The 11,798-nt window shown below is 44.0% G+C and overlaps 1 protein-coding gene and 1 pseudogene across 1 annotated transcript; one reads left to right on the top strand and one right to left on the bottom strand.

Moving 5' to 3' along the window:
- Window positions 1–287: 287 nt before the first annotated feature.
- On the bottom strand, window positions 288–419 carry LOC114505772 (annotated as a pseudogene).
- Window positions 420–9,289: 8,870 nt separating this feature from the next.
- Window positions 9,290–10,798, top strand: LOC114504917 (germ cell-less protein-like 1). Its single transcript, XM_036016373.1, has one exon. It carries the CDS (start codon window positions 9,290–9,292, stop codon window positions 10,796–10,798), a length of 1,509 nt encoding a protein of 502 aa, XP_035872266.1.
- Window positions 10,799–11,798: the final 1,000 nt, after the last annotated feature.

The raw sequence follows: 11,798 nt of genomic DNA, 5'->3' as shown, positions 1-11,798 counted from the left end.
CAATTTGTGTTTATCTTGTATATGGTATAAGAAAGTGGTCCAGAAACTTTTTTTGCATATATCTATCCAGTTTTTCCAAAACCACTTTTGAAGAGGCTATGTTTGCATTGTATATTCTTACCTCCCTTGTCATAAATTGATTGACAATGTGTTAGTTTATTTCTGTGCCCTCTGTTCTGTTCCATTGATCTACGTCTGTTTTTTTGTGCCACTATTATGATGTTTTGGTTACCATAGCTTTGTAGTATACTTTAATACCAGGGAGCATAATACCTCCAACTTTGTTTTTGTTTTTGCAAGATCATTTTGTCATTTTGGAGACTTTTGTAGTTCCAAGTAAATTTCAGGGTTGTTTCAATTAGCAATAATCGCGCCCCGGATAAACCTCATTGGCTACGATACTGCCACTGTGCAAAGCTGGATTGTTTCTTCTAGTTCTGTGAGAAATGCCATTGGTATTTTGATAGGGATTACATTAAATCTGTAGATTGCCCTGGGTAATATGGACATTTTAACAACATTACTCCTTTCAGTCCATGAGCACAGTATTGATACTGAACAAAGACAGTGAATTTGATGCTCAGTGCTTATAGAGAAGCAAAAAGTCGAAAGCAGCAGATTTTTGCAGAGAAAAAGAGATTTATTCATCAGGCCAGCTGAAGAAGGAGACCAGAGATGAAACTCAAATTAGTCTCCCTGAACAAAAGCTTGGGGTCAATTTTAAGAGGCGAGTGTAAGGACAGGTTATAGATATTTATTAAGTATAATTCAGGAGGTTTGATTGGGTGGTCTTGAAACTAAGTCATCTAAGATTAGGGATGTGGAAAGAGCTACAGAGAACAAAGGAATTCCAATCTGGTGGAGTTTGATTTATTAGTCCTATGTGTGTCCAAATTTGGTCCCTGAACCAGATCTCCCTTATGACTGACCCCTTGCATCTTAATGGGCTCTGGGTGGTAAAAGTAGCATGTCTGCTACTTGAGTTCCAAGAATTTTGGTTATGCTGTGCTATTAAAATCACCTTAATGTTATTTAGATGCCAACTGCAGCTGCTCGATCCTCTGGAACCAGCCTGATCTGGTTTGGTCTGCTGGTCTCCAGAGTGCTGTGAGAAGGCCTATTGTTATCTCCTGAAGGACACTTAAAACCAGAGGGAAAAAAAAAAGGATTAGGGTTTGGTTTCAGTGTTATGGCCTGATTTCAGTATATTTTTTCATTTATTTCTGTTATCTTCGATTTCTTTAATCAATGCCTCATAGTTTTCAGGATAAAAGTTTTCTACCTCCTTGGTTAAACATATTCCAAGGTATATTATACTTACTCATACAATTATAAGTGAGATTGTTTTCTTAATATTTTTTCTGATAGTTCATTGTTGGCGTATAGATACACAACAAATTTCTGAACACTATGTATCGTACAACTTGACTGAATGTATTTAATAGATACAAGAGGTTTTTTTAGCCCTGGCTGGTGTGGGTCAGTGGACTGAGTGCTGGCCTGCAAACCAAAGTGTCACCAGTTCAATTCCCAGTCAGGGCATGTGCCTAGGTGGTGGGCCAGGTCCCCAGTAAGGGACTCTTGAGAGGCAACCACATATTGATGTTTCTCTCCCTCTCTTTTTCCCTCCCTTCCCTTCTGTCTGAAAAAAATAAATAAAATCGTTAAAAAAGAGGTTTGTTAATGAGTCTAATATATAGCTTTTCTATATATACTATTATGCCATCTGAAAAAGTGACAGTTTTAGTGCTCCCTTTTCTATTTGAATGCCTTTTCTTTCTTTTTCTTGTTTGATATCTTTAGCTAGGACTTCAAGTAGTATGTTGAAAAAGCTGGTGACAATGGGTATTTCTGTCAAGTTCCTGATCTTAGTGAAAAGGATTGCAGCTTTTCACCATTGAGTGTGATGTTAGCTATGAGTTTGTCATATATAGTCTTTATGTTGAGTTATGCACCCTGTAAATGCACTTTGTTAAGAATTTTATCGTAAATGGACTTCCAACCAATATGGAGGCGTAGGTAGACACACTGTGCCTCCTCTCACAACCAAAAGAAGGACAACAATTTAAAAACAAAAAACAACCAGAACTGACAGAAAATCGAACTGTATGAAAGTCTGACAACCAAGCCCTGGCTGGCATAGCTCAGTGGATTGAGCGTGGGCTGCGAACCAAAGTGTCACAGGTTCGATTCCCAGCCAGGGCACATGCCTGGGTTGCAGGCTATGGCCCCCAGCAACCACACATTGATGTTTCTCTCTCTCTCTCTCTCTCTCCCTCCCTTCCCTCTCTAAAAATAAATGAATAAAATCTTTTAAAAAAGTCTAACAACCAAGGAGATAAAGAAGGAACATTCACCCAGACCGGTAGGAGGGGCGGAGACTGGCAGTCCAGCAGAGAGGACTCGTGGCAAGGCAGTGGCTGGTGGACCCAGTGAGACTGCAGATCGTGGAGCCAGCTAGCAAGGCCGCAGTGGGTGGACCTGGCGAGGCAGCAGCTGGCGGACTGGGCAGTCCCACATTCACGCGCAGATAAACAGGGAGAAACAACTCGGGAGCCGGTCGAACTGCACAACCCAGGGCCCCAGCTCGGGGCAATAAAGCCTCAAACCACCAATTGAAAACACCTGTGGGGGTTGAGGCGGCAGTGGGAGAAACTCCCAGCCTCACAGGAGAGTTCATTAGAGAGACTCGCAGGGTCCTAAAATGTACACAAACCCACCTACCCAGAAATCAGCACCAGACGGGTCCAATTTGCTTGTGGGAAGCAGCAGAAGGGACTGAAATCTGGCAGAGAGCTGACCAAGCGCCATTGTTCCCTCTCAGACCCCTGCCCCACACACAGCGTCACAACCTAACGACGTGGGTTGCCCCACCCTGGTGAACACCTAAAGCTCCGCCCCTTATACGTCACAGGTGAGTCAAGAAAAAAAAAATGGTCCAAATGAAAGAACACATCAAAGCTCCAGGAAAAATATAACCACGCGAGAAAGAGATAGCCAACCTATCAGATGCACAGTTCAAAACATTCGTAATCAGGATGCTCACAGAATTGGTTGAATTTGAACACAAATTAGATGAAAAGATGAAGGCTATGCTAAGTAAAATAATGGAAAATGTGCAGGGAACCAATAGTGATAGGAAGGAAAACAGAACTCAAATCAATGGTGTGGACCAGAAAGAAGAAAGAAACATCCAACCAGAAAAGAATGAAGAAACAAGAATTCAAAAAAATGAGGAGAAGCATAAGAACCTCCAGGACATCTTTAAACGTTCCAACATCTGAATTATAGGGGTACCAGAAGGGAAAGAGGAAGAGCAACAAGTGGAAAACTTATTTGAACAGATAATAAAGGAGAACTTCCCCAATCTGGCAAGGGAAATAGACTTCCAGGAAGTCCAGGAGCTCAGGGAGTCCTAAAGAAGTTGGACCCAAGGAGGAACACACCAAGGTACATCATCATTACATTAGCCAAGGTAAAAATGAGGGAGAGAATCCTAGGAGCAGCAAGAGATAAGGAGACAGTAACCAACAAAGGAGTTCCCATCAGACTCAGCTGATTTCTCAAAAGAGATCTTGCAGGCAAGAAGGGGCTGGAAAGAAATATTCCAAGTCATGAAAGGCAAGGACTTACATCCAAGATTGCTCTAACCATCAAAGCTTTCATTTAGAATGGGAGGGCAGATAAAGTGCTTCTCAGATAAGGTCAAGTTCAGGGAGTTCATCACCACCCAGCCCTATTATGTGAAATGTTAAAGGGATTTATCTAAGAAAAAGAAGATAAAAAAACATGTATAGTAAAACGACAGCAAACTCACAGTTATTAACAACCATGCCTAAAACAAAAACAAACTAAGCAAACAACTAGAACAGGAACAGAACCACAGAAATGGAGATCACATGGAGGGTTATCAACAGGGGAGTGGGAGGAGGAGAGAGGGGGAAAAGGTACAGAGAATAAATAGCATAGATGGTAGATAGAAAATAGAAGGGCGGAGGGTAAGAATAATATAGGAAATGTAGAAGCCAAAGAACTTATATGTATGACCCATGGACATGAACTAAAGGGGAAAATGTGGGTGGGAGGGGGTTTGCAGTGCAGAGGGAAGTGAAGGGGGGAAAATGGGACAACTGTATTAGCACAATCAATAAAATATATTTAAAAAGAATTTTATCACAAATTGATGTACAATTTTGTAAAATGCTTTTTCTACATCTATTTCTTTAGAGCAAGCTGAATGGCCTTAGATTTGTCTTAAAAAAATCACCACATACTTTTCCAATGTTGCTGTACCATTCTGTAACCCCCACCCCTGCAGTATATTCAAGTTCTAGTTCCTCCACATACTTGCCAGCACTTCCTAGAAGTGACATTTTAACTTTAGCCATTCTGACAGGCACATAAGGGTATAGTGTGTCTGTGGGTGTATGACATAGTTTTTGAATTCTGAATTCTTTAAAAGTTTTATTTACTTATCTATTTTTAGAGAGAGAAGAAAGAAGTGAGTAAGAGGGAGTAAGAGGGAAGTAAGAGGCACACATTAATGTGTGGTTGCCTCTCATGTGCCCACCACTGGAAACCTGGCCTGCAACTCAGGCATGTGCCCTGACCAGGAATTTAACTGGTGACCTTTCAGTTTGCAGTCTGGCACTCAATCTACTAAGCCACACCAGCCAGGGCTAATTGTACATTTTTTAGTTTTTCAAATTATCACACTATAAAATGTAGGTGTTTTCCTTTTTATCTCATCATTAACCCATTCAACATTTAGTAACATGCTATTTCATTTCCATCTGTTTGTGTGTTTTTTGTTTTTTCTTGTAATTGATTTCTAGTTTCATGCCATTGTGGTCAGGGAAGGTGCTTGATATAAGTTCTGTTTTCTTAAATGTATTCAGACACATTTTTTTTGTGTGGTATAACATATGTTCTATCCTGGACTTTGTTCCATTCCCTGAAAAAAAAGTATAGTCTGCTTCTTTGGTGTGAAATGTTCCTCAAATATACATTAAATTCATCTAGGCTAGTGCACCATTTAGGGATGCCTAGATTTTTCTTTGTGGGGAGGTGGATTTTGACTCTGGAAGATCCATCCATTGATGTCAATGGAGTGGGAAAGGCCCCTCCTATGACTGTATTACTGTCAATCTCTACCTTTATGTTTATCGAGATTCACTTTATATATTTTGGGCTTCCTATGTTGGGTGTATTAGTGTTTACAAGGGTTATATTATCTAGTTTCACTCATCCCTTCACTGCTATGTCATGTCCTTCTGTGTCCACTATTACTGCCTTTGCTTTGAAGTCTATGTTGTCAGATATAAGTTTTATGACGCCAGCTTTCCCCCCATATTCTTTTCCCACCCCTTTCCTTTCAGTCCGTGTGTGTCTGTCAATCTGAAGTAGTTCTCTTATAGACAGATCATATATGGGTAGTGTTTTCTTATCCATTCAGCTGCACTGTGTCTTTAAGGGTATATTTAATCCATTCACATTTAAAGTGACTATTGGTAGGTTCATATTTATTGCCATTTTCTTATACATACTTATGTTCTATTTTTACTTTTCTTTCCACTCCTTAGAAAAGTTTAACACTCCTTCAGTTTTAAATAAGAGCCTTGCCTTATAGCATATTCCTGGTTGTCTATGGTATATTTACACAGAGGAATACTACTTGGTCGTAAAAAGGGAAATCTTACCTTTTGCGACAGCATGGGTGGATCTGGAGATTATTATGCTAAGTGAAATAAGCCAGTCAGAGAAAAATGAATACCATATGATCTCCCTTATATGTGAAACCTAATGAACAAAATAATGATAAACAAAACAGAAATACAGGTATGGAAACATGGAAGAGACTGACAGCTGTCAGACAGAAGGGGCACTGGGGAACTGGATGAAAGAAGGTGAAAGGATTAAGCAAAAATACACACACACACACACACACACACACACACACACAAGTACACACAGAGTCCACCAGAAGTAATGCTGGCTTGAGTGTGGTTGGTGGGGTACTAATATGTGTGTAATAATTTATAGTTTTAGTTTGATCATTTCACCTAAAATGTCATATAGCGTGCTTGTGATATTGTTGTATTACAGAATTACACGCTTAGGATTTTGTAATGAGAGATTTTTGTAATAAAAGGGGCCTTATTTGTGCCGGACCCTGTATGTATAACAGAAAGACAGACAACAGGCTGGTGATAAGCAGAGGAAAAGGGGGTGGAGGTGGGCAAGAAGCAGGGGAATGGGGACAGGAAGAGACTTTGTGGAGATGTGCACACAATGCAGTGTGCAGATGACGTTTTATTGAGTGGTACACTTGAAACCTTGTATGGCTTTGTGAACCATGTGACCCCAGTAGTTTCAGTTGAAAAAGTGGTTGCCCAGACCATAAGCTCTGTTTCATTCCTGTGTCTACTGGCACACTTCTCACAGCAGCTCCTCACTACACGGGGTCATCCCATTGTCCAACAGCACGTGCAGGCACATGGTCCTGATGCTGTTGAGGCTATAGGTCTCTGCAGAGCAGCAGTAGTAGCTGCACGGCTCTGCGAACTTAGTGACAACTCGGCTGGATGGTAGGAGTGTGGAATTCTGGTACATCCCATGTCTACTGAATTCCTGTGCAAGTCATGCTAGAACAGCTTCTTATGACTTTAATCACCTGACGCTGACTGAATCCTCACATATCACTCTTTTTAATTCCTTTGGCTTTCCCATACTTGAAAAAATGTCTCTTAGTGATAGGGGACTCAAGAGTTGGAAAATTTTAGTTTAAGGTAATAGTTATAAGCCTAATAAGTAATGTATGTGTTAAAGCTTTTGTTTCAGAAACTACAGGTAAGGCCCACCCTGGCTCCTGGGAGAAATAGCCGTCCTACCAGAGCACTGCTAAAGACACTGCCTGAGGACAAGTGGAGGCATCCGGGCCATTGTGTTCCAGGGAGAGACAGAGGACCACCCACTGCTGGGAGCAGCTAACTGCCCAGGACAAGAACGCTGCCGTTTTTTTCAACTAATTCTCCCTGAATTTCAAAGCCCCTCACTGCACCTTGTTTATTCCATTATAAAAACATTCGCCTGGAAAGAAAATCTAAGACGGTTTGTTTCATGGTGTGAACCCACCATCTTCTCAGATCACCAGCCTTCTGAATAAAGTGCCCATAAAGATTCAATCTCTGTCTATGCTTATTGGGTTTGGGAAGTGACAGGCACCACAAGCTCCAGTGTCTCTTCTGGTTTCATTAGGAACTGAGTGAGACAACTGAGACTGATTAGAAACACCTTTCCCTTTTGCAAAAAGGAAAGCTAATTTTTCATATTTAATTTTATAGCAACTGCAATTGCTTTTAAATTAATGTGGTTATTGTTTGTCAAGCATGTCAACCCATGCTTCATCTCAGTGTTCTCCCGGGGTGTGTGGCTCAGAGCCATCTGCTTTTGAGAGAGCAGAGCTTCCTTCATCACTCACCCACACCCAGCACAGTCAAGGAATCCCGCTTGCCTCCATTCCAGAGCCTCTGGGGAATGACCTTTTCTCTTATAGGTGCGGATCACTTTTGGAGGCTTGAGGCCTTAAGCTATGTATATCCCTCTCTTTTGTACACTCTCAACATATTTTCCTATAGCAGACTTTACTTAGACCTTCCTAATCACCCCCTCTGTAGAGTCCCATGCAGAATATGTAAAATGAAACATAATGTTATACTGCAATGTACAAATGTGGGAAACATTCTATTCAGGCAGTGTCAAGTGACCTAAAAGGCTCCCCCGTGTCACAGCTGTGGTGTTTTGGGGTTTTTGGTTTTGGCTTTTTTTGGTGGGGGGAGTAGTATGGTCAATAAACCATACTACTACTTCAGAAGATGTTTGTATTTTCCCTCATAATGCACTTGCCTTGCCATTAAAAGGGTCAGACTCCCTCAGCAACACAAATTTGTTCAGAGCATTTAGTATCTGTGCAGTATTTAATATTCCTCATTCTTGACAAATGAAAAACCATTTCATTCATTCTTCATTTTCCCTCCTTGTGAATTTGTTATGTGCTTGGCCTGGCACCTGGTGCTGGTAATCTTGAATCCTGTAGCCATGTGGGGATAAATGTTTGATCAAGGCATAACAGGATTACAATTGAGGAAAGATGTATGCCTCCATTCCTTGGAGGTCTGAGAAAAAGTGGTCTTTGAACCATATCTCAGACATTGAGAAATGGGTAGTTGTTTGCAAGAAACAAAAATACAAGAAGCAGAGGACTCAAGATGTCCAAATAGGTGGAGAGGGAGGAACATAAATGAGGTTGAAAGGTATTCTGGGAACTTGTGCTCTTCCCTAAACTGAATCTATTTAAAACAAAGCCCCAAAGCAGCAGAATTGGAGACAACCCCCCCGCCCCCACCGGCACACAGAGTTTAAAATGGTTTTATAACCAGAAACACTATTTACAAAGAGAAGTGCAAGAGCCAAGCAAAGCCTGGGGCAGAAGTTACCTCCTTTATCGGCAGACCATGGTCACAGCCTCGGGGGGATGAGAATGCCTTAGAAGTTAATGAGGGAAGTTCGGTGCCTGGTGCCCTGAGGACAAAGCTGGCATCCAGGTGTCATTCCAGGGAGGAACTTTGCAGATTGACTGGCTTTGAAGCGTCTTAATTCCTTGTCCTTGGGGAAACTGAGCCTGAAAGACCTTTAAGTCTCTTTTAAAGTCACAGAGTGAAGGTCAGCCTTCTACCTCAGGTGCCAATGCCTCTCCAGGACACGGCCCTGACATCCTTCCTCCATGCTCCCAGAGTTACCCAAATTTCCGAGGGTATTCTAGTCATTTGTTACGTGAACTCGGTTCACCGTGAACCCGACTAAGTTGTGCTTGTCCTCACACTCCCAGTGCCTGGCACAAACCCGGGCTCACACTGGATGCTCTATCAGTATTCCCTGAATAAATGAAGCATGTATTTCCATGAAGGAAAAATATACAATCCCTCCCCAATGCTCACGCAATATTTAGGTGGGCCGATGGGTGTTCTTGAAAGGACACGGAAATGCACCCACAGGGCGAATATAAAACCACCAGGACATGAAGGGGGCGCCAGAGTCATAATCCCAGGAGGACATGCATGCAGCGTGGTCTTCCTGGTCCCGTGAGCTCTCGCGTGGGTTCCTAGGGGGCGGGACAGCAGACTGAAGTCCGCTGTACGCAGAAGCACTCTGGGCTGAGCCAGTACCTGGGGAAGCTTTGCAGTGACAGGGGTCCTGTCTGTGGTACGTGCTTCGGTGGTACCTACCGGCCATGGGAGGAATAAGCAGTCGGATGCCATGGTGGCTTGGTGGAAGACGTGCCCCAGAGCAGCCAGGGGCCGATGGGGAGGAGGTGGCTGGGGCAGCTGCAGCAGCGGGTGACGAGGTGGAGGAAGACAGTGAAGAGGCCGGACCCTCCACCAGTCAGGGCGGCTTCAAACGAAAGATGGACTCAGGAAGTCCTCACACAGAAGGGCGCCTCCGGAAGCGCGCCAGAGGCATTTCACCTTCCATTTATGAGAAACTCTTCCTCATGGGGGAAGGCAGCGATGTGCAGATCCGTGCACTAGGGGAGGTGTGGAACTTGCACAAGGTCTACTTGTGCCAGTCTGGATACTTTGCGAGCATGTTCAGTGGTGCGTGGAGGGAAGCAACCATGAATACCATAGACTTGCAGATGCCTGATGAGAACATTGACAGTGAGGCCCTGCACGAGGTTTTAGGATCCCTGTACCAAAGCTCCGTGCTCATTCCACCCAGGCACGTTGTGTCCATCCTGGCCACAGCCTGCATGCTGCAGCTGGATGAGCTGATTCAGCAGTGTGGGGAAGTCATGGAGGAGACTGTCACTGTCTACACCGTATGCAGCTACTACCACTCTGCTGAGAGCTATGGCCTCCCAAACATCAGGACCCTGTGCTTCCAGTGGCTGCTGGACAATCTGATGACTCACCACTGTGAGGAGCTATTATTACGACAAGTCAGCCCAGATATCATGAAAGAGCTCATTGCCTCTTCAGAGCTCTTAGTGATGGAAGTGGAGATGGATGTGTACGCCATGCTGAAAAAGTGGATGTACTTGCAGCTGCAGCCGGGATGGAGAGGCCCCCGCAGGGCCTTATTGCCTGACGCCAACCTGTGGCTTGCCAGGTCCAAGAGGGATTCAGGAGGCACCCCTTTCCTGGAAACCCAGGAGGGCAGAGCATTCGTGCCAGTGTTCCAGAATCTGCGACTGGCCTACCTCATCTGTGACCTGCCATCAACACGTATCATTAACCAGGATGCACTGATTCCCGCCGCGTGGCTAACCCCAGTATACAAAGACCAGTGGCTTGCTGTGGTCCAGGCCGAGCAAAGCATGGGAGTTGGGCCAACCGACATCCATGTGCCCAACTTCCCTGTGTACAGCATGAGGTGTGGGCACCACATCCCTAAGGAAGTGCGGTGCAGCTGGCAGTGGGCCAGCCTTAGCATTGGCTGGGACCTGGTGGTGTGCTACACCAACCGGCGAATCATCTTCAAGCGCAGTGCCAAGAACAAGTCCCATGGCCTCGGTATCAGCTTACTGTGGCAGAGAAAGGTTGCCTTCCGCCTGTGTGTGGTTTCCTTGGACATCACTGGAAGAGCCACCTTCAGGAAGAGCACAGAATACCAGGTGCTTTCCCCGGGAAGAGATGAAGAGCTGGAGGTAGTGAACCTGGAGAACCAAGATGTGGTCTTCCCCATATATGTGGCCTGTAACTTCCTGTACATCCCCAGAGAGGGGCTCGACCCAGAGTGAGAATCTGTGCAAAAGCTCAGAGAGCTGACCTGCTCACCCTGGGCAAGGCAGCCCCGGCTTGCTCGATGTGCCAGTTCCCTCTTTGGGATCAACTGGCCTTGCCCATCTCTGGTGACCAACTGTCAGAGGCTTTGTTGATCTGTGGTTTGTAACGCTTGAGACTGTTTACCAGCACCTAGGAAGAAGATGCATTTTGAAGCCCCCAAGTACCTGCAGAACTCATTCATGCTGCTCATGTGGCAACTCCTCCTCCTGGTTTAAGATACATCGACCCCCCTTCCTGACCCTGCATCATTTCTGAGAAAAAAAAGACCAATTGACTTTACAGAGAAACTCTGAGCCTACCTACTTTACAACTCTTAGTTTAACTCTTTGCCTTTAGTTTGATTAAATAAATGTTAAAGGAATGTGTTGACTTCTCTTTGACTTGGTGTGTGTAGAGCTGCCCTGCCCCACCCCACTCATGACCGCCACCACCACTGGCTCCATTTGAATTGCTTCCCCTTCCCGTTTCCAGCCACTGAGTGCAGTAGTTGCTTTCCATGGTCTCATTCTGGGAAGTCATCCATCACCACTGATGATCTTCCTTTTGTTGATTTTTCTTCAACTGAAGAGTGTCTTTTTCAGTTTTTATAAAGATTTTATTTATTTATTTTTAGAGAGAGAAGAGAGGGAGAAAGAGAGAGAGAAACATCAATGTGCGGTTGCTGGGGACCATGGCCTGGCCTGCAACCCAGGCAGGTGCCCTGACTGGGAATCGAACTTGTGATGCTTTGGTTCACAGCCCACACTCAATCCACTGAGCTACACCAGCCAGGGCTGTCTTTTTAAGTTTTTGAATAATTTCCATGTTGTTTATTATGATGGCTGAACCAGTTTACACTCCCACTAACAGGTTGCATTTCTGTGGTGTCGGTTGTAATTTCTCCTTTTTTATTTCTAATTTTATTTGTCTGTTCCTTTTTTCTTAGTTTGTCTTATTAAAGGTTTGTTACTTTTG

Source organism: Phyllostomus discolor, chromosome X (genome assembly GCF_004126475.2).
Source record: "Phyllostomus discolor isolate MPI-MPIP mPhyDis1 chromosome X, mPhyDis1.pri.v3, whole genome shotgun sequence".
In the NCBI taxonomy this organism is placed as follows: Eukaryota; Metazoa; Chordata; class Mammalia; order Chiroptera; family Phyllostomidae; genus Phyllostomus; species Phyllostomus discolor.
The sequence above is the reverse complement of the archived record's forward strand: the minus strand, read 5'-3'. Positions and strand labels throughout refer to the sequence as shown.